The following is a 21,652-nucleotide window of genomic DNA, read 5'->3' as shown; positions in this document are numbered from 1 at the left end:
ATGACTCTTATTGCTATAACCATCATGTCTTTTGGGGTTTTCTGCAGAACAAACAGCAAGTACGGTTTTATCACCCGGTTTACTTTTATTCCGTTTTTGTGTCTGTTTTGCTTTCTGCGACTTACTGAGTCATGATTTACTTTTCTCTGAGACTGCCATGGTCTTTATCTTATTCTTCTTCCCACACCTAAGCACCTAGACCTCATTCACAAATGCAGCTACCTCCACACGGCTGCACAGGGTCCTACCTGCCTCCGAAGGTAAGATGACTTCTCTTCCTACCAGGAGCCACATCTTCACCTACTCCCTCCATGCAGAGCAGAAGCTGATGCCAGGAGGGGAGGTCAACTGCTGATTTCTGACAAAACATCGATTCCATTTCACCTACTTAGCTGGGAAGGAATTTGGCTGGCCTGAGCTTGCTATTCTTTGCTTTTCTGCTCTGAGCTCTCCCATAATTAACACAACACCCCAGGCCCAGAGCCCAAAAGATGTTGGGTTGAATCAAGAATAGGTGTGTAAACAAGAAAGCTATGTAACACATTCCCTCACATATAAAAATATAATACCATCATTGCATTATATTTTAGTCTCCTCGGTGGTGCTTCCTGAGGGAGAGGACCCCATCTGAGCTGAACTGCAAGTAGAGAGAGCTCTATACCTTGCAGGCTCATTTTAAATACTTATATAATTCCTGTTCTACACAGCAGGGGATCCCCCAGTTAGCCTGTCTGTGGTATTGATGAGGAAGAATGAAAGGCAGTTGTCAAAAATATGAATAGTGTGTAGCAATAGGAAAGTATTACTGGAGTCAGAGATGGCCCTAGGTTATACCAGCTCATTCTGGGATTCTATCCTGATGGGCACTGCCGTATGGTGAGGAAGCTAGAGGCTCACATATATGTGAGAGAGTGTTGGTGTGCCTCTAATGCCTATAACTGATAATCTCACCACTGTCACTAAGGCAAAGCAAGAAGGTCTGTGTAACCCACCCCCACACTTGCTCAGGCTAAAGATGACCTGTCTGGAGACTCTATTCCCTTATAGGTCTTCCCTTGATGTTTCTCGTAACCTGATTCATCTATATATAAATGGTGAGAGTATGAGGGAACACAAGCGTGATTTACTTTGGATCTTTACTTTCTGCCGAGGGATCAGGGTTTAGGGCTCAGGGCTGAGTTCCTCCCTTTAGGAAATCCAGTAGCTTCTAGAGAAAATATAAAGCAAAGGAGAATCTCGACTTGCTGGGAAATTCCAAAGAGCTGATCATCTTAATACGTTGCTATTGTTAATCAAAGAAATCATTCATTACAGTTGTACAGCTGTAGAGTTGTTATAGCTTAGACTAGAGTGCTTTCAGATATATTTGATCTCTATACTTGGTCTTCACAACAGCTCTGCTAGCTAGAAATAACCTTTATAAAGAGGGGTTTAATACCGATTTCTCAAAGACCATGTGTATTTCCAATGAATAATTAAATACTGCTCTTTCATAGTAAAAAAAATTAAAGACCCCGTTAACATGATGGACCCCTTCCACTCTAGAAATTCTACCTTCAGAAATGTATGTCCTTTATAAAAATGCAGTTCTCTGTACAGCAGTTTTCATAATTTCATGAAGGATTGTGGATTTTGGTGTCCCAGAAAACAAGTTTTGAAGGCAATATTGGAGAGAAGAAAAACTCATTGCTGGGCAGAACAAAGAGAGTAAGAAAATCAAGGGATGCAGGGGAGGGGGCGGCAGGAATTGTGGAGGGAACTACTTAAGGATCAATAGGGGAATATTGAATTGCTTAATCAAAACTGCTTCTGACTTCTGTGACCTCTTTCTTTACTGAAGCAATGTAAGCTACAAAGACTCAACAATCTTATTCGCAACAGGAGTACTAGACCTGCTGGATGACATCCGTCAGTTTTGTCGACCCTAACCCTAATCCAGTGGGAGTGCCTGCTCTCAACAACTGCCTGGTATCCCAAAATTTTTCTCAGAGAGAAGATCAAAAAAGCTAGGTATAGGTGACTGAATTCAGTAGCATTCTGCAACAGCATGGTAAAGAAAAACATAGGAAAGCCCTATCTGCTCCCTTGTACATTTCCAGTAGGAGTGTAAATTGCCTTGGTGAACAGAGATTGTTGACAATATGTATTCATAACTTTTAAAATACACCTTTACTTTAAACTGTCAGTTGCACTTCTAGGGAACAAATACTCTTAAAAACAGAAGAAGAAATGATAAGAAAAAAGTCATAGTCTGAAACCAACAGATGTAAGTAGGGTTCACGCTAAAAAAGTAAGCAAGGATATAGGGGATTTGAAAAAAACTGTCAATAAAACAATGTAATAGTTCCATATAGAACTTTTTACACGGTAGAAAATACAATTGACCCTTGAACAACATGGGTTTGAACTGTGCGGGTCCACATACACACATTTTTTTTCATAAATACTGTAAATGTATTTTGCCTTTCTCATGATTTTTTAAATAACATTTTGTGCTCTTGAGCTTACTTTGCTGTAAGAATACAGTATATAATACATATAACATACAAACTACGCATTAATCGACAGTTTATGTTATCGGAAAGGCTTCCGGCTACTAGTAGTTAAGTTTGGGGGAGTCAAGAGCTATACATGGATTTTCAACTGCACGGGGTGGGGTGTGGGGTCAGCACCCCTAACCCCCATGTTGCTCAAGAGTCGACTGTATATATTCTTCTGTTCTATTCATGGAACATTGACAATTGATTATGTAATCAGCCACAAAGAACAACATAATACTGATAACACTCAAAAAAGAAGAGATTTGTGTCTACCTTCTCTGCTCATAGTCCTGTAAAATAAGAAGAAAATAGCAAAAATATGAACCCCTAAATCCTTAATCACTTGGAAATTAAGAAATACACTCCTAAACAATTTTGGAATCAAAGAAAAAAATTAAAAGAAAAATTCTTAATTTTATAGAAAATAATGAAAAGGCACAGACTTAGTAACAAAATCTATAGGCCACACTTAAAGCTCTACTCAGGAAAACATTTAGAGATTGAAAATAAATCAATTAATTTTTCAACTTAAAAAAACTGGCAAAGGACAATATTAAAATAAACTAAGGGGAATAAGAAGGAAAGATTTCATTTTTAAAAAGCTGAACTTAATGAAATCAAAATGAAACAATCATACAAATGATAATTAAAACCAAAAGCAGGTTCTTTGAACATCCTGATTAAGAAAAACGAGAGAAAGCAAAACAAAACAAAAATACAATGCTAACAATGGAAAAGGAGATATACTCATAGATATAGACAATATCGTACTGGTAATCATTTAATAATTGGTTCTCCAAAAAAGCCACTCTTTATAGTCCTTGCAGATTTGCATGGTGTAAAAACTCCCACCATGGTGGATTTTAAGCCACCAATATGTAGCCACTAAACCCAAAGACAGCAAGAAATGCGCACAAGTGGTGAGCCAGCTCCAGCACACTACTGGGTAGATATAAAAGTAATTATAAGGGAATATTACGTGCAACTTATGTCACATAATTGAAAAATTATTAAATACTACCTAATTTTACTCAACAAAGTAACAAAACCTCGAGACACTGATAACTTTAGGTTAGGTTGGTAAAGTGATTCAATATGTGTAATACATATATATTTTTTAGGACTCCAGGTTCAGATGGTTTTAGAGATGAGTTCCCTAACCTTTTTAGAGAACAGATCATTCCCATGCTGTTTAAAATATTGAAGACTATAGAAAAAGATAAACAGATCTCAAATGCATTTAGTGAATCTAGTATTATAACTACAATATGAGAAATACACACACACACACATATATATGGCGCATATATATATCATATATATGTGTGTGTGTGTGTATATATATATATATATCAGCAATAAGACTATAGATTGATTTCATTTCTGAATACACGCAGACAGTTTTCTAAATAAAATAAATCAGTAGAACAGAATAGAGGCTAGAATAGATCCAAATACATATGGAAACTCAATATATGGCAAAGTTGCCATATCCATTCACTAGGATGACTGTTGTGTGAATAAATGGTCTTGGCATAGTAGCTGTTTATCTGGAAGCAAACAAAACTACATATCCTAAAAAAGTTTCAAAATTGCATATTGTAAAATAAATTCCAGGTATATTAAAGACTTAAAATACAAACAAGAAAACCAATGAAAATATGAAAAGAAAGTTTAAGGAGGGGAGACCCTCCTCTACAAAAAACTATTTTCCTCTACAGAAAAACCAAGTGCCATACAGAAAAATAAAGAGAAATGACAAACTGGGGAAAAAAGCACAGCCCATGTGACAGATAGAAGGTTAATATCACTAATAATACAATAATATAATATTGGAAATATATATATATATATATATATGTAGGTTTTTTACTGGGGGTGCAATAAAAATGTAAACAAGTCGACACTTCGGTCAACATTGCTCAAGCAGTAGTTCCCCGTCATTAGAGGTGTCTGGACACTGAAGGTAACCAATTTGAGCACCTCTTGCAATTGCAGAGGTCAAAGGTGACTTGTATTCATCTTCTGTTATCAGTATATATTGAGTACTACAATTTTAATAGGTTTTTTTTCTTAAAATGTGTGTACATTTTTGGCACCGTGTGTGTGTGTGTGTGTGTGTTATATAGAAACCTGTACCTTCAATGCCAGTATTCCAAGAGTCCTAGCACATGAACTCAGTCTTAGGTGATCTGCTTCTAAGGTGTCAATACCACCTATATGGCCAGTGCCTTGTTTATCTTTTTTTTTAATTTTTAAGAGCTTTATTGAGATATAATCTACATATCATAAAATTCATCTGTTTTAAGTGGATAATTCAATAACTTTTGGTAAATTTATAGACTTGTGTGACAATTAGCACAATCCAATTCTAGAATAATTCCATGAGTCACAAGATCCCTATTGGCTTCACTTACCTTTACTCTCCATCCTAAACCCCTCTCCTGAAATTCAGACTCACATATGTAACTGCTTACTGGGCATTTTCATTTGCATAACTACAAGTACCAATAACTCCTTGTCTCCAAACCAGAATTCGTCTTCTTTTCAGATCCTTTTCCATTAAATCTCATTCTTCTCTGATGTTCCCTAAATGAACGCATGGCACCACTGGCCCCTTCAGAAATCCTGAGCATTGTTCTTAACTTCTCTTTCTCATCTCCCATACATCCAATTAATCATCAAATCCCATATACTTTATCTCCTAAATATAATTCAAATCTATCCCTTTATATCCTTTATGACTTCACTAGTTCTGTCCACTAGAATCTCTTCCTTAAATAAATCTGTCCATCTATCCATCCAACCAACAAATATGCATTAAATGTCTACTATGTACCAGGACTTATGCTACAACAGTCACCTAACTGATCCTTCTGTCTCCAGTCTTGTATCCTCCTGATATTTTCTTAATCCAGTAGTGAGACAACATAATCTTTCTAAAAACACACTACTGCCATGCTTAAAACAAATTCATATTAACTTTCAGTTGGCTTCCCTCTGACCTTGGGATAAATTCCAAACTTCTTAACTTGGCTCTTTAGGCCCTTTGTAATCAGGTCCTTCCTTGCATCTCTAAGTCTCTTGTTTCATCACTCCCCTTGGATAAGTCACTTAAGTTATCTGAGTTTCCTTGTCTGAAAAAACGGAGATAATAATAGTGCCTATCTCAGAGGTAGTTAGGAGGATTAAACGAGATAATACATGTAAATGCACTTAGCACAATACCTGTCACATATTATGTGTCAATAAATGTTAGCTATTGATGATAGCGATGACACTGTTAGTCTTCTTTGATTTCCTTTTCCTCTGAACTCTTAACAGCACTTATAGTTGATATCACACAACTTAGCACTCAACTATTTTGTTTTGTATTGCTTACCACTGCTTCACACTGTTAGTTCTACTTCCCTAACTAGACTATAATGTCCTTGAAGACAAGGATAGTGACTTACATACCTACTGTAGGCCCCTATAGCACTTAGCATAATGCTAAGCACACAATGGAATTTAATAAACACCTTTTTTTAATTTATTTTTTTATTGTTAGTTTCAGGTGTACAGAACAATGCAATAGTTACTCTTTTCACCCTCACAAAGTAACAACCCCCCTCCCCATCTATTGCCCTCCCACCCCCGATATCATGCTTATCTATTACAATTCCATTGAATCCATTCCCGCTCTCTACTCCATGTCCCGAGACTATATGTATATATAATTATAGTTGACATACAGTATTATTCAACATCAGCTTCAGAAATACAATGTGGTGGTCAGGCCTCTACATCGACTATGAAGTGGACTCCCCGACAGGACATGGGTCCATCTGGCCCCCTAAGAAATATTTACAACATTATTGATTATATTCCTCGGACTGTCATTTTCTATCCCCGAGGCCATATTGCAATTACCAATTTGTATTGTCTGATCCCTTCCCCTTCTCCTTCATCCCCACCCCCTCCCAACTAACAACCCTCAGTTCTTCCTCTGTGTCTCTGAGACTATCTCCATCCACTTCTCCCATCCATTCAGTTTAATAAATACCTTTTGATACAGGCTCACAAAGGAAAAAGTCACAGAGGTTTTTTTTTTATTTATTACATTTATTGGGGTGATAATGGTTAGTAAAGTTGCATAGGTTTCAAGTGTACAATTCTGTAATACATCATCTATATATCACATTGTGTGTTCACCACCCCAGAGTCAGTTCTCCTTCCATCACCACATATTTGATCCCTATTTCCCTCTTCTACCTCCCCCGCAACAGAAATTTTACTGACTCTCTATAGGGTAGTTATTTTTTAAAGAACATAAATAATAAACCCCCAAACCCTGGGAACACCATTTGCTTTCACCTCCTGGATTAATGATGTGTCACTAGGTTAGCATTAAGCTTAGGGCTTGGCAGTACTCACTGTAGGTCAGTGGTTTTATTTTTGGATTTTGTTGTTTCATTTTGTTTTGTTTTGTTTTGTTCTGTTTTTCAGGTGGTTTGCTGCCAATATCCTGGTTTTGACAGAAATGGAGTGTGAAAGCATGATGATGTTTAATTCTACTCCCCAGCATGCCGACAATATGCAATCTGCCTACTCATCTGTGAGATCAGATTTTTTTACTTCTTAAATATAAATGTTGCCTCTGTGCTTACCAATATAGTATAAATTCCATTTCACTCGAAAGCCAATGATATCTTCCTGAAATAGTTTGGATTTCTTGGCTGATGACTGGGTGGCAATCAGCATCTAAGAACAGCCCTGGGAGGCTAGGAGATTCAGAGCTCTTCCGATGCTAGAACATCCCACAGATTTGGCAGGAACTTTGTTGTGTGTGCACTATATAGCAAACTGGCATCTTGTGATTGTTTTCCCCTTACTTTTCACATACTTTCTCACCATCTACCATTGTAAGTCTTTCCTCCCCTCTCACCCTCTTCTCTAATCCTCCGCATGCCCTGTGTCTGCCCCTCCACCTGGTGTGTTTCTAAGAAGACATCTATGTGCACTCATAACCCTGCTGTTCTGTGCCAGGGCACAATTACCCAGATACAGATTGGGAGTGGAGGAGCTAAGGGTGGAACTGTGTGGTTCTATGTGACACGGACTCCCATTAGGACAATATGAACTTTTAGCTAAAGTTTTACTGGTTTAGAAATAATTCCAGAGCCAATAATTGTCTTGCACCTTTGATGTTACTAAGGAGAAGCTGGAACAGGCCTGGGATATGGAAAAGAGGGGAAAACCTGCTCTGAACACAGACAATGTTTCCAATCAGAAGAAACAAAAGGCAACCTCCTCCAGTTATGTCCCAGTTTCTCCTCCTGTATGCAGAAAATACCAAGGGTTTGAAAAGAACCCCCTGAGGGAAAAAAACACAAAGAGCAACCCAGAGGTCAAATCAGTTTAAATATGATCCAGTTTAAACACTACTTGTCTCATTGGACATATATTCTTTTTTTCCACATATATCCTCTTTACAATATATCCCACCACACACAGATGAGATGAACACCCAGGCAGCCATCTATGAAATTGACACATACATATAGCATGTGCAAAGGCACTGTGATGCATGCTCTATAGCAAGTGTATCACCACAAAGAAAAGCATGTCCAAATGCTGCTCTAGATACACATCGTGCTGTTCCCACATGGACACACCCTTACAGAACACACCAAGCCTGGTTATACAGACAGACATTTGTCTGTTGTGACCCAGACCATAGGCTCAATAATCGGCAACTTGGAAAGCACTGCAAGTGCTTTGATGAATCCTGTTAGCTTTGCCCTTCTCTTTTATAGCAGCAGCACAGTGGTTAAGAGCATGAACTCTAGACTCTAACTGGATGCAAACCCTCACTCTGACACTTAGTCCCTGTGTGATTTTGTACAAATTAGCTGCCTGCTCCATGCCTCAGTTTCCCCATCTGTAACATAAGAATAACAATAGTACGAACCTCATAAGGTTATCGTGGGGGTTAAATGAGCTACTCTTAGGAGTACCAAGAATTCCTAGAACTGCCTGAGATGGGGGTAAACTTGGATTCAAGATGGACTTAGGTGAGAGGAGAGGTAGTGGTAATGGCCTGAGGTGTGGACTTTTCTTTGTGTCCTAAGGTAGTAAATAGCCAGTTCCCTGGGCCTACATGCGTTCCTCAATAATCATTCCTCAATAATCAAAGGACATGGGTCCATTGTTAGCAGTAACAACATATCCACTCTTTTTTCTGAGAAAATATATTTGTAGTCATTGTGGCATTACGTTTATTATTTATAGTCTGCTTAAATGCGATAACATCACACACATTTTTGAGAGTCAATGTTTACTGCCAAACTCTTTTGGGGCTGTTAAGAAAACCTTGTGTTGCATCCAGACTACTGTCACCTTACCCAGTAAGGCAGTCTTAGGAAGGAAGTACAGGTCCTAAGGTAACTGTATGTCTGGGGTCAGTGTCGATACCTGGAGATGCCCACTCTATTTTCACCCCTCACTTGGGTCTCATGGCACAAAAATGATCTGAGAAAGGGCCTCAATGGTGGGCACTACTGCTTCCTTCTGCCGATTCTAGCAATAGTCCTCCCTCTGCTCCCTGGAGATAGGTACATAAGAGGCTTACCATGGAGTCAGAAATGCAAAGCCCCCAAACATACCATCTATTCTTCTAGATCTATTTACTGAAGGGAGAAAAACAGTGTGTATCCTAAGCTGGCTCCTTTCCATCTGAACACAAATGACTCAGTGGGGCAAGTAAATAAATATCCATCTCCAGTAGGCTGCACAGTGCACTGGAAAGAATATGGATTTTAAGAGTCGTACAGATGCTGGACTGAGTGCCAGCTTACTCTATGTATGACCTTGAGTAAGTCCTCTAATTTTTCTCACTCTCAGCTTCCTCACTTGTAAAATGAGAATATCGCCAGAGGTATCACGGGGTTGTCATAAACACTAAGTGAGATCAGACACAAGCAAGCCTCTAGAACAGTGCCTAGCACACGGGATTCAAAGATGATTGTCTCCCACTCCCCGCCCCTGCTTACCATGTCACTCACACAGCTGATTCCTCTAGACAGGCAGAGACAGAAAGAGCATTTCAACGGCTGTGTGCATGTCTGTTACAGTGATGGTGGTTGTTTTAGTTTTAGGGTTTTTTTTTCTTTGTTTTTGTTTGTTTGCCCGGATTGATGGTAAGACAGATTGGAAGTACGTGTGGAACTGGGAACATGTGAAGGTACAGAGTAGGCTTGACAGGGAGTTATTAATAGCTTGAATTATTAGAATTCCACCAACTTTCCAAGAGCGCATTGGAAATGGGGAACTTGGTCAGATTGTGAAAAGAGTGGAGCAGGCAAGAGGGGCCGAAATTAGGCAAGTGTTCTGGTCACTGAGTAAGTAACCTTGGATTTGACCACTGAGAAACAAGAACTGAAGAAGGCAGCAGATAGGAAATGTGCTATATAAAATGAGCTTCATCACACCAAAGAGAGTACAACAACAAAGAGAGTGCATGCCTATATGGACTGATTTCACGCCTACATGGTCATGAAAACATGACCACACTGGAAAGCTTAAACGCCCTACAGATGTGGGGGAGGAGAGGATGGAAAACAATATTAATCCTAACTCATTTTATTCTTACGACCTTGTCATGTGTCCATACCCTCCAAATGTTTCAAATGCAACATTTAATGTCCTCAAAAAATTTATTTCACCAAGTATTTTTGAAAAATAAGTGAACGCATTAGGTGTCTGAAAAATTATAAAGCATGTTCTTTTCTAGTTATAAAAACAGGCTATGCCCACACTTCAGGTTGCAATTCACTTAGGTTTTTCATCTATTTTAAATGTCAATTGCCACATACTTAATAGAATTGAATGTAATACTCTGAATTAGTCATTTCAGTAGTGTAAATGAATAGACTGACTAGGTCACTATGCATTTCTTTTCTATTATTCACGAAAACCATTTTCTCCACCTATAATTTCACGCTGGTTTCAAAATAGCTATTTCATTCTCAGGAGGCACTGGTAACCCAAATCCTCCTCAGGAGCTAATAAGTCTGCTCCTGTTGTTCTTCTATCTCTCACATAAATACTCACGGAACATTTTGGCTAATAAACATTTAAAAAATTCCACAGAACTCTCTCTTTTTAAAGCCACTAGAGGTGAAAGCATGAGTCCCTCCCTAAAACTTCTGCCTTTGCTTAGCGGCAGTAACCAAGAGGAATTTGGGCAAGAGAATAGGCAAGTTTACTTAAGTATCAACTTAAAGAATCCCTTAGATATTCTTGCAGAAGAGCAGTGAACTTTTCCCTACTGAATAAAATTTGTTTGCATTAGTCACTGAAAACTAGCAGCTTATTGAGCATAATAACCCTTTTTAGTGTACCACCTTTGCAGAGTTATCGGTGGGTTATTACACAGGGTCCTCTTGCTGAGATACCATTTCTAGGAGGAACGAGTTGTAGAAACAGGTTTTGGAGCTGGGGAACAGGACACTGGGCTAGAGAGGTGGCTGGAAGCCAAGTAAGGGAAATGAAGCATGTGTGGTCAGAGTCAGTGGATCTAATGATTCCCGTTGTTAGCTATCCAGTAGCAGGATAAACAACTAGAGTATTATATGTGTGTCTGTGTGCCTGATTGTCCTGTACTTCAAAAGGATAATAACTACCACTCTATTTCTCTCTTCACCTTCACGATCAAACTTCTCGCAGCCTGCATTTTCCTTCTTTTTATTATGAAATACACATTTCGCAGCCTGCATTTTCTTAGAACTTACTTTCTCCTTGACCTCTCTGAATCTATCTTCCATCCTCATCATTCCACTGAACCTTCTCTCTCAAAAAGTTACTAATGATATGTTCCTGTATGATGTCCCTGCTCGAATGGACTCTGTGAAACCTTCCACATCTTTAAGGCTTCTCTTCCTTTGCCATCTCAATCCTCTCTTTTGCTTGGTTTTCCTCCTCCTTTGTGCTCTTTGTTTCTTGTTTGCTCTCCTCTGGAATTCACATCCCCGTCTCCTACCCCTTACTCACTACTTACTCCTCATGGGATGGGTCAGGAACCACTGGTGATGAACGAGGGACATTCCAAGTGTGTACCTTGACTTACAAAAGGAAGTGTAATGGGGTGGTGAGGGGTACAGGCTCTGGAGCTGAAGTGCCTGGATTCAAACACCCACTTTGTTATTAGTGGCACTGCCTTGGCAAATCACTTCAATCTCTCTGTATCTCAATGTTTTTATATCTGTAAAGCAGGAATAATAATGGTATTTACTTCATAAAGTTGTTGTGAGGATTTAATGAGTTAACACATATAAATTGCTTGCCTGGAAAATGGGAAATCTTCATTAAGTGTTACTTAGTCTTTTTGAAGGTAATATCTAAAATGTTGATCACTTCCACAAATGAATAATTTACTTCTGACATTTAATTGTTTAAATACACACTGTCCTTTACTAATCTCATAAAAGGCTCCACAGTCTTCCCATTTATTTTTGGAAGATGAGTTTGTTGTCGTATTCCAAGAGACACACAATTGGATTTCTCTGTCCTCGGCCTTCTTCTTAGTCTACATATTCTCCGTGGTTTTAAGTGCTACTTAGATGCTGATGACTCCCAAGTCTTCATCCCTCTCCCAGACCTCTCTCCTGACTTCCAGGTCCAGCCAGCCAGCTGCCTGCTAGGCATCTCCTACTTGCCTCTCTGACCCGCAGCACAATAAACCTCACATGTCTGAAAGGAACTGTCTGTATTTCCTAACCTAGTTAAAGGTGACACATCCATTCAGTCACCAAAGCCAGAAACCTGTGGATCATCCCACTACTCTCTCACCCCTTCACCTATTGCATCTAACTGATCACCAAGTCACATCGAGTCTACCTCCTAGAAGTGTTTTCAACTTATCCCTTCCTCCCTAACCCTACTGTCACTGCCTTAGGCTGGGCCTTGGTCTCTCCCACCTAACTGGTCCCTTTGCCTTTACTTATGACCCTTGACCCTTGTTCCATCCTGTATACTACAGCCAGAACAATCCTGAAATGCAGATCATACCCAGTTATTCACCTACTTCATATCCTTCCATGGCTACCCTGGAATCTTCAGGATAAAGTTCAAATACCTCTCTGCACGGCATACAAGGCTCTTCATTATCTAGACCCTAACTACTTCTCCACACTCACCTCTTGCAATGATTCTCACATCTCACATTCTTGCTGAACCAAACTTCTTGTGGTTCCCTAAACACCTATATGCTGTTTACCCTCCCTTGTTCTTGTATGTGGCTCCCTTCACTCCCTTACCTCATTTTTGTTGGCAAAATTCTACTTTTATTTCAAGATAACGCAATTTTTATATCCATTTTGCAGACTTAGGTGCTGCTTTCTCTGTGCTAGCTTGTCATCTTGCACTTTTTTTCATTACAATAATTATTACATTTGATATCTTACCTGTCAGGTAAGTTTCTTGAGGGCAGAAACCATTTCCTATTGGTCTCCATATATTCAGTGTATGTCCAGAGTGTAGGGTATCATTTTGCCCATACATTTTGCTCATTTCCACCTCCACTAACACCTCTGTTCTCTGTCTCAGCAGAGGGAAAATTTATCTTACCTCCTTCAACATTTGGCTAAAATGCATTTTATCCATTAAATTTTTCCTGATTACATTTACTTCACTCTAAACACGTCTTCATTTTGTCATGTCCTCAGTGCTTGGAGAAGACTTCTCCAATAAACATATTTGTGCTTCAATGATTTAGAATGCATTCTTTCTTTTAGCTAGACCACTCTGAAACATTTCAGGATCATCTGCTGAAATAATCTATTAGCAGTGATTTTAAAAATTAATTTCTGTTAAAACACCTGTTTTTATGCTTGGAGAAGCAGCCAGACATCGATTCTTGCCCTTCCCAAACCAAATCATCACCTTTCAGTGAGCAACAGGAGCAGAAAGGGGAGAACACCAAGCCACCTACAGTTTGAACTCTAAGAGAAAGACTTCTAAAAGCTATTGAAACGAAGACCAAGTAGCAAGACAGAAATCTGAAATTTCCCAAACTATGGAAATGCCTCTCCCTCTTTTACAACTTATCTCCTTTCTTTCTTCTTTCTCTTAATGCTAAAAAGCATTGACACCCAACTCTTAAAAAGGCTTGAGAAGAGCCAGAAAGAAACTGATCTGCCCACAGAGCTTCTGGGATGGGCTAACTCATTGTACTGTAGCAGTTCTGGATGGGAGGAAAAGAGGTAGCACACAAAATATCCAGGAAAGTGCTTGAATATGCTCAGTGCCCTAAAGGCTAACAACAAGACTAAGTAAAAATGGAAGGGTTACACTGCATTCATTTGTACTCCCTGTACTGCACGCTGCTTTATAAATACTCCTCTTTTTCACTAGACACTGTGCTTTCCCTAGCTAGACTCAAAGTTCCTGGAGGCCATCAACAATACTTCTTTTGTAGCCCTGAAATTGCTCACCACACTGAGTACATAGTGTTTGCTCCAGGAATGTTGACTAATTATGAAGTATTTACCTATTTTTCTTCCCCTCAATATTTTCAGGAATGCTAATTACTCACAAAACTGTGCAGTCTTGGAAGCCAAGAGGAAACAGTCATCTGTTGGTATACATTTTGCTTTAGCTATGCATTAAACAGAGATTTCCTTTGGAAATATAAACAAAGGATGCCTGATGAGACAGGACAAAGAACTATATATAGAGATCAAGTGGACAGAGGAGCAAGGTCAAAGCATGCTTTCCTTAACCAGGTTAATGGAGTCCTGGGTCTGCCTCGACCTCCCTCCCATGCTCTGAAGCTCCAACAGAAACATTCCCAGCTGCCTAGCCACTGAATTCTGAAAGCGGGGCAACATCTCCAACAGGCTGTATTACCAAAGAACTCAGTTAACAAATCTGTGGCGATCCTAATCTCTGCTTCTGTAATAATAGGAAGACTGCAGCTTTGTTTACTTTCTGAGGAGAATAGAGAACAGGGAGAGAGAACCAGGAGAGGGAGGCGGTATTTATGGCCCCTTTATGAAAAGTCAATCTGTGACAAAAACATTTGTAGACAATAAGGAAGGGGAACAGGTTTGACAGGAAAATAGCCTATTCCAGTTTTCTCAGAAGTGCCTTACTTGGTATCCTCCACCCCCACCCAATGTGAAATGCCTGGTTTACACTGTGCATATAGTCATTCCCTATAGATAAATATGGATTCGATAAACTGAAAAACTTTCAAATCACCCTTCGATGTCTGGCTCTCATGACGGACAGTGTGCTGTTATTTATTTCATTTTATAAAGTGTGTATAAGCTTTTATGAAGTCTCTTTAACTGCATTTCTAATGTCAGGGCTTGTCCTGAAGCCTTCTGGACACACAGGCTCTGTGCTGAATGAGTATAATAAGTACCCTGGATCCACCCTATCATTATGGGGAAGTTTAGCGCACATCCCTAACCTTTCAGAAGGGATGATGTCATAGAGGACAGCCATGGTCTTCCATAGGCCATCCTGTAGGGCTACTGTCAAAGACAGAATCTTAAACTGAATAGACTATGGAGTAAACTCCCAAAACACACTCTCACCCTTGACATGTAATGTGGTATCTCACGATTTTTTCCCATTTGTTAACATTTTTATTCCATTGTCTATATTTCCTGCACATGTGTTTTCACATCAGGGTGGATGTGGGTAGCATGTAAGCCCTTCAACGGTAAATACTGTGTTTATGCTAATTTCTTTGTACCTGGTACAATGTCACGCACAGCTATTAGTAAGAGGTGAGCTTTTATGTGCCAGAGCAGACAGGAGCCTACACGATGGATTTAATAAGTATCCCTAAGGGAGCCTCTTAAATACCTCCTTTCCTGGTTCATGGTGTGGCGGCTCTTCCCTCCTGCTTTGCTTACATTTAGCAGCACTAGTGTCATCTCCTGAAGGCTAAGCAGGAATACTAACTTCAGAAAGGCACTGTTAAAACATCCCTGTTACCCAGAGGGCAAGAATGAGTCCTCCGCTGTTAACACAATGATATATTGTGTTATGAGACTAGCTCCTTGCCACCTGAAAAGAGTAGGGAGGGCCCTGAATATAAAGGTTTGATTAGTACAATGGGCTGGGAAAGGTTGGGATAGGGTTATGCTTGGGTGAGGCTGGCCAGAGTGATAAGCTTCCCAGGGGTAGGATAAGATGTTAGGTCCTGAAGTGAACAAGTAATGAAAATAAACTGCTTACTTTCCTAATTTGACTACAACCTGCTCTATACTTACTAGTCTTTTGATGACAATGAGGAAGGTGATGATTAGAATTTCTAACCATGTTTTATTCACTATTAACTGTTACCACACCCTCAATCACACAAATTCTAAACCAAGGGATTCTGTATCTTGTCTCCTGCTTACAATACTTCCTTGTCTCTTCACCAGTGTGGGTTTCTTGTACTATAATCTAACAGCATAATCAGAAGCTTTGATACAGTGGAACATAGAGGGATTCTGATTAGCTGAAAACCACTCTAAAATGCCTTCTGTTTTCTTTCTCCCCCCTTTGGAAAGGATGAGACTGAAGAGATAAAGAAGAGAATAAAGAAAGTAACCATTCACAGACTCATGACCTGTGAAATCTGGGAGAGACATCAAAGGTCATACAGTCAGTTTAACCGCTCATTTTATAGGTAAAGACACTGAAGCTGAGAGGTTAAATGACTTACTCAAATTTATACTACCAGTTAAAGGCAGAATTAAATCTAGAACTCAGTTTTCCAACTCACATTCCAGTATTCTTTCTTTCTATTCTCTATGCTTCTTCCTAAATCCCCTACCCCAATGCACGATCTCGCATCTGCGTTTAACCAGTACCCTACATATGTACCCTACGTATAGCACCACTCTCTTCCACAAATGGAGTATGCAGCAGTGATCAAACTGCTATGGTATGCTCACCATACAAGCACAGTCTACTTTAAGAAACCCAATACTTTAAGATAGCCCCAAAATCACGAGTGGTTACTCATAAATGAAGATTTTATTGCCTTACAACCCCCCCACACACACACACACACTTAAATAGGAATCCTCAGGTGGGACTGAGAGATGAGATCGTAATAAAACTATTTTACTGTTTAAAATAAAACAAACTGGAACCATTACGTTTATCTGTCATATAAGTGAGGTTAGAACTAGACTAGCAGGTTGTACATAGAGTTAGAGACATTTTATCCAGCCACTGCCCATGAGGGAGGAGTCCTATAATGCTTTACTTGACTCTGTTTACACTATAAGCACTACCATTGCCTCTTCAACAAAACCAACAGAAAACCAAATGCTACAGCTGAAGTTTTATGCTTTCAAGAAAGAGAGAGAAATAACATTTTCTCTTGTTGCATCCACTTAAGAGGAGTTTGACTCCTCTCCTTAGCTATGTTCTGAAATTTGATGTAGGTAACAATTTTCGAAAACCTTCTACTTGTGCAACACTTTATAATTCACAGACAACTTTAACACAGATATCATTTGTTGATGAGAAGAATAGGTGGGAAAGTGGTAAGTGAGGACCTGGTAAAATGCTTGTGGACGAAGGAAGAAGAGGCCAGGAGGAGGAGCAGCAGTCCTGAACATACTGTTACAGAAACAATACTGCACTGAATGAGCCTCACCCTATTCCAAGGACCCAGATTCCCAACTTCCCTATGGGACTCCAGAAATCTCTTTAAGGAGCTATGCTGTCCAGTTTGATGAAGGAAGCAACACACGCTTCATGTTGGGTTCTCATACTGCCTGCTGTTTGGAAAGAAGAAGGGGATTATCATCCCTTCGACTTTTGTATCCCAAACCCATCATCAACTGCCTATCTTTTTTTTTTTTAAACAACTATCTACCATTTTTCTTGGACCGAGTATCCTAAAGCAATGAGACTTCCTAGAACTACCATTCAGTCCTTCATTCCAAATGGCTGAGCTACATTCTGACAAAATTCAAGTCCCCCCAAAGAATTGATCCAGGTCCTCTGAAAGAATCACAAACGTTTATTTTACATACCTCAACCTGCTGGCAGATCTGTATTAGCTTGGCCATTTGATTTTCTAGTTCACTGTTACGCTTAACCAGGTTGGTTAGGTTCATCTCCAGAGTTTGCTGCCATTGTAGAAGGTGAAGCCAGGGGAAAAAGGAAGAGGGGAAAAAAAGAACATTCAATGAGCTTGAGAACCAAAAGCCTGTGGAGATCAGTCAGTCAGTAGACAAATATTTCAAAGATTCATTGGGCATTTGTTATGGGCTAAGCACTCTTCTGGGTGCCACTTAATAATGCTGTACATTTATTTGCTCCAGACTATCACTGTTAGGGAAAAGCTGACAGTCATGACTTCGTACATATAGAACTTTAATGACATTATGTTTTCAATAATACTTTTAACTTTTTAAAGTATTTCACAGTAAATACCACCTTTTGCCCTCACAGTAACCCTGTGACATAGGGAGAACAGGTACTATTCTCTCTTTTACAGATAAGCAGACTAAGAAAACTATTAATTCATTAAATAATTACTACTTGTCAGACACGATGCTCAACAATTTCACATAAATCTTTGAATAATCATGACAACCCATGAAGTTGATGTCAGCATTGTACAGGTGAGGAACTGGGCTTGAGAGTGGGGGTAAAGTGTTTTGCACAGTCATATAATTACAATAGTATGTGGCAAAGCTAGGACTGGAACCCAGTCTCTAGCCTTCAGTCACAGCTTTACCCCAGTATTTCATTTTTTTGGTCTTTTTGTTGATAACCTTTCATATTTATCAGTAGGTTCCTTCAGGAAAAAAGGTGATATTTTAAGTGTGGGATTCGTAAAAATCTAGCATCATATCTCACAGTTTCCTTTCTTTGGCACTTAGGAGATGCCAGACTTCAAAAGGCAAAGCCTGGCTGTATCGAGATAGGACATCCATTGCTTACCACTGCTTACTGTTATATAAATCCTTTTAGGTACATATTAGAAGCACTTTGCAAATACGTTTAATATAAGATAGTTACAACAGTACTCAGAACTCTTAGCATATTTTCAGTTAAGCAAGCTACTCTCTCCCACATTCCTTACGTGAAGAAAATAGAATGTGATTCATTCTAGACTGATAATGTTTTTTTTTTAAATTCATCCCCATTCCCGAGTCTTCAGCTCTGGTGGCTGCTTCTACCTCAGGACCTGCCCCAATATCCACTCCTCTCTCACTCACCATCCCAATACCTTTCCGCCAAAGTCTGTTCCAAATGTAATACCCCAACTTCCTGCCTCTTATTCTGCAAGGATTCCTTCCCTCAGTCGTGTCCGTTGCTTCACTGCTGTCTTCACGTTTTCTATGGTTTGTAGTTGTTCAAAGTTCATGTTTTTTTGGCAGGGGGAATGGAGGGCAAGGAGAAGTGGGGGGAGGTGAGAGGACTCATGTACTTTGCCCCTTGTCTACTAAGTAGCTGTGGTTCCTTAGTATCCTTGGCACTGTCCCATGCATCTATCCCAAAGGATGTATCCCCATGGATGTATGTATTTCTAGGATGGGCAGTCTGAGCTCACTTGTCCTCACACTGGATTATGAGAACCAGCTGAATCTTTGCTTCCCTGTTTGCCAGATCTCTCTTGGTCTCTTTGGCTTTGTTCCCCTGGAAGTGATTTTTCACCATTTATTCCATTTTTCACGGCATGGGTACAGTGTCTCCCCTGGCCTTCTTTAATTCCATGACCATCTCAACTGTGGCCTTCTCCTTAGCAAGGACAGAGAGGGAAGAAGGAAAAAAGAAGGGCGGCAGTCATTGATTTGGACATGATCTCTAAGTTAAGTAGATGTCAGCGGGGGGGGGGAAAGGAAATGGCGGTTAAGAGATTTAATACAACAAAAGGTATTGAGCACCTACTGTGTTCAAAGTGCAGTGCTTTCAGGGTTAAAGAGGAAGTGAAATTAAGATGGTTCTTGATGGATAAGTAGGGTTTTGACAGACAGAGATAGAGGGCAGGGTGTTCCAGGCACAAGGAATAGCATAAGCAAAAGTACAATGGAATAAAGTATAGGACTTGTTCAGGGAAGAGAAATTGGGTTTGGCTAGAACAAAAGGTACAAGAGAGTCGTGGGGGACAAGGCTGGAAATGGAGGTCAGAGCTCGGTTATGAAGGTCTTGAATGCCTAGGTGAGGAGTTTGTGCCTATTTTTTAAATAGTGGGGACTTACCAAAAGCTTTTGAGCAAGATAATGGTACATTAAGGGCTGCATTTATGAGATCAACCTACCGGTAATATGTGGGGCAGACTGAAACAGGAGAGCCTGGGACAGGGACATCGGTTAGGAAGAGGCTGCAGTATTCAAGGCAAACGGTTGGGAATGCAGGTCTGGGCCAAGCTAAGATGGTAATTGAGAGAAACATGTTTTCAAGAAAGGATTTGTTGCTGTCAAATATGCAGAGAGTGCAAGAAATATGAGGGCTGATAAAAGGCAGCTGGATTGGGTAATTAGAGGTCACTGGTGGCCTTTGAAAAAGGAGCTTCAGTAGAGTTTTGGAAGCAGATGCCAAACTGTACAGGATTAAGAAGTATAGCGGTGATGATGAAGTGGAGGCTACAAGTCTGAACTCCCCTTAAAAAGTCTGACCATAAGATGAGTATGATTGAGCTGTGGTTTGATTAAAGGGTCCAGCTTAAGTTAGAGAGTGAGCACTGGTAATGGACCCAATCAGTTTGTGATTTCCTCTATCAGAGTGGTCAAGATTCCTAGATCAATGGAAACCCCGTGTATCACAAATGGCTATACTGACATATTAGGTCATCAGAATGTAGACCGATGAACTCAGAGCAGATGTGATATCAGAAATCTGTGTTTCAAATTGTAATGTGTTTCCATTCAAACATAGGATGTCATGGGAAGAATGTTTTCTAACAAATACATGCAACCTGTTGCAACACTTTCCATGAAACTGATATCTTATAAATAATTCATAGTGCAGAGCAGGACTAAGATCCGTGCTGTGTGTTCCTCATTTATGGCCCAGAACTGAGACTCACAGCTCCTGTAAAGCCACTGAATACAAAAATTAGGGCTGAACACATAATTTGGGGTCTGGTTAGACTATGGACCTTGGGTTACCATCACAAAATTATGGCAAATGGTTATCTGCTGTGTCGCCTCGGCAATCTGCAGAATGCCAGCACATTTTAACAACACACAACTAGAACTGACAAGAGGACTCTAATTTCGACCTTACTTCATTAGTGTGAAAATGCTTTGAAAAATAAATCTTTGGCTAATAAAAACACCATCTGTTGATGGCTTTTTGCCACTGTTTTCTTGCATTACGAGACATAATTTGAGGACAACACTGAGCATTTACTTACTAACTTCCTATTCATTTACAAGGAATTAAAGCCTTGATTCTGGAATTGATTCTCAATAAGGAACATATGCATGGGGAAGTCGAGAACTGAAGCAATTATGCAGTCTATTTCCTCACCCTTCATTCTCACGCTTAGCACTGATGAATCATTTAGAACTAGAAATTCTGGGCCAGTCTAGGTTTCCCTGATTTGGCCATAATTATCTTGTCTATATCCTGGCTGAGTAAATAAATAGAATATGTGTATGTGTACATGTATCTACGTGCGTGTGTGTGTGTGTATAAAACCTCGTGTTAAACTAAACATGTCTCTTTATTGTTGTGTTGTTTTTGTTTGGTTTTGAAAAATTGGTTTGTTTTGTTCTTCTCTTGTGCAGTCCAGTTAATGACCGGGCCAGGTTCCCTCTGTCCAAGCCTGATTAGTACAGCTTTCTCAGAACAGTTGAACTGTGACAGTGAGAGAGAGCCAAAGTGGCAGGGGAGATTGGAATGGAGATATCTGCTGGGAGGAAACGGGGACAGGAGGTTGGCAGGGGGCGCAGGATGAAGCTCCCATTTCCTGCTGCAGGAGGTTACCTCTGGGTCCTCCTGGGCTTCCTCTATGTGAGGATTAGAGAAGCCCTTGGAGCTACGGAACTATGAGGCCCTCTTCACCTCACATCATTAGCGCTTTCACAAAATTGTACATGTGTCTAAACAGCACAAAGTGAGGGGGAGATTTGATTTATTTGCATAATTGAGAT

At 39.8% G+C, this 21,652-nt stretch overlaps 1 protein-coding gene across 4 annotated transcripts in view; it reads right to left on the bottom strand.

Annotated features, from left to right (window-relative positions):
- MID2 (midline 2) overlaps positions 1-21,652 on the bottom strand; it is an 85,598-nt gene that overhangs the window by 40,249 nt on the left and 23,697 nt on the right. For all 4 annotated transcript variants that reach the window (XM_019662456.1, XM_019662457.1, XM_019662454.1 and 1 more), the window contains exon 3: positions 17,576-17,671. In XM_019662456.1, the coding sequence (XP_019518001.1) occupies positions 17,576-17,671 (96 nt within the window). The remainder of the gene's footprint in view (positions 1-17,575; positions 17,672-21,652) is intronic.

Source organism: Hipposideros armiger, unplaced genomic scaffold (assembly GCF_001890085.2).
Source record: "Hipposideros armiger isolate ML-2016 unplaced genomic scaffold, ASM189008v1 scaffold_377, whole genome shotgun sequence".
NCBI classification, from domain to species: Eukaryota; Metazoa; Chordata; class Mammalia; order Chiroptera; family Hipposideridae; genus Hipposideros; species Hipposideros armiger.
The sequence above is the reverse complement of the archived record's forward strand: the minus strand, read 5'-3'. Positions and strand labels throughout refer to the sequence as shown.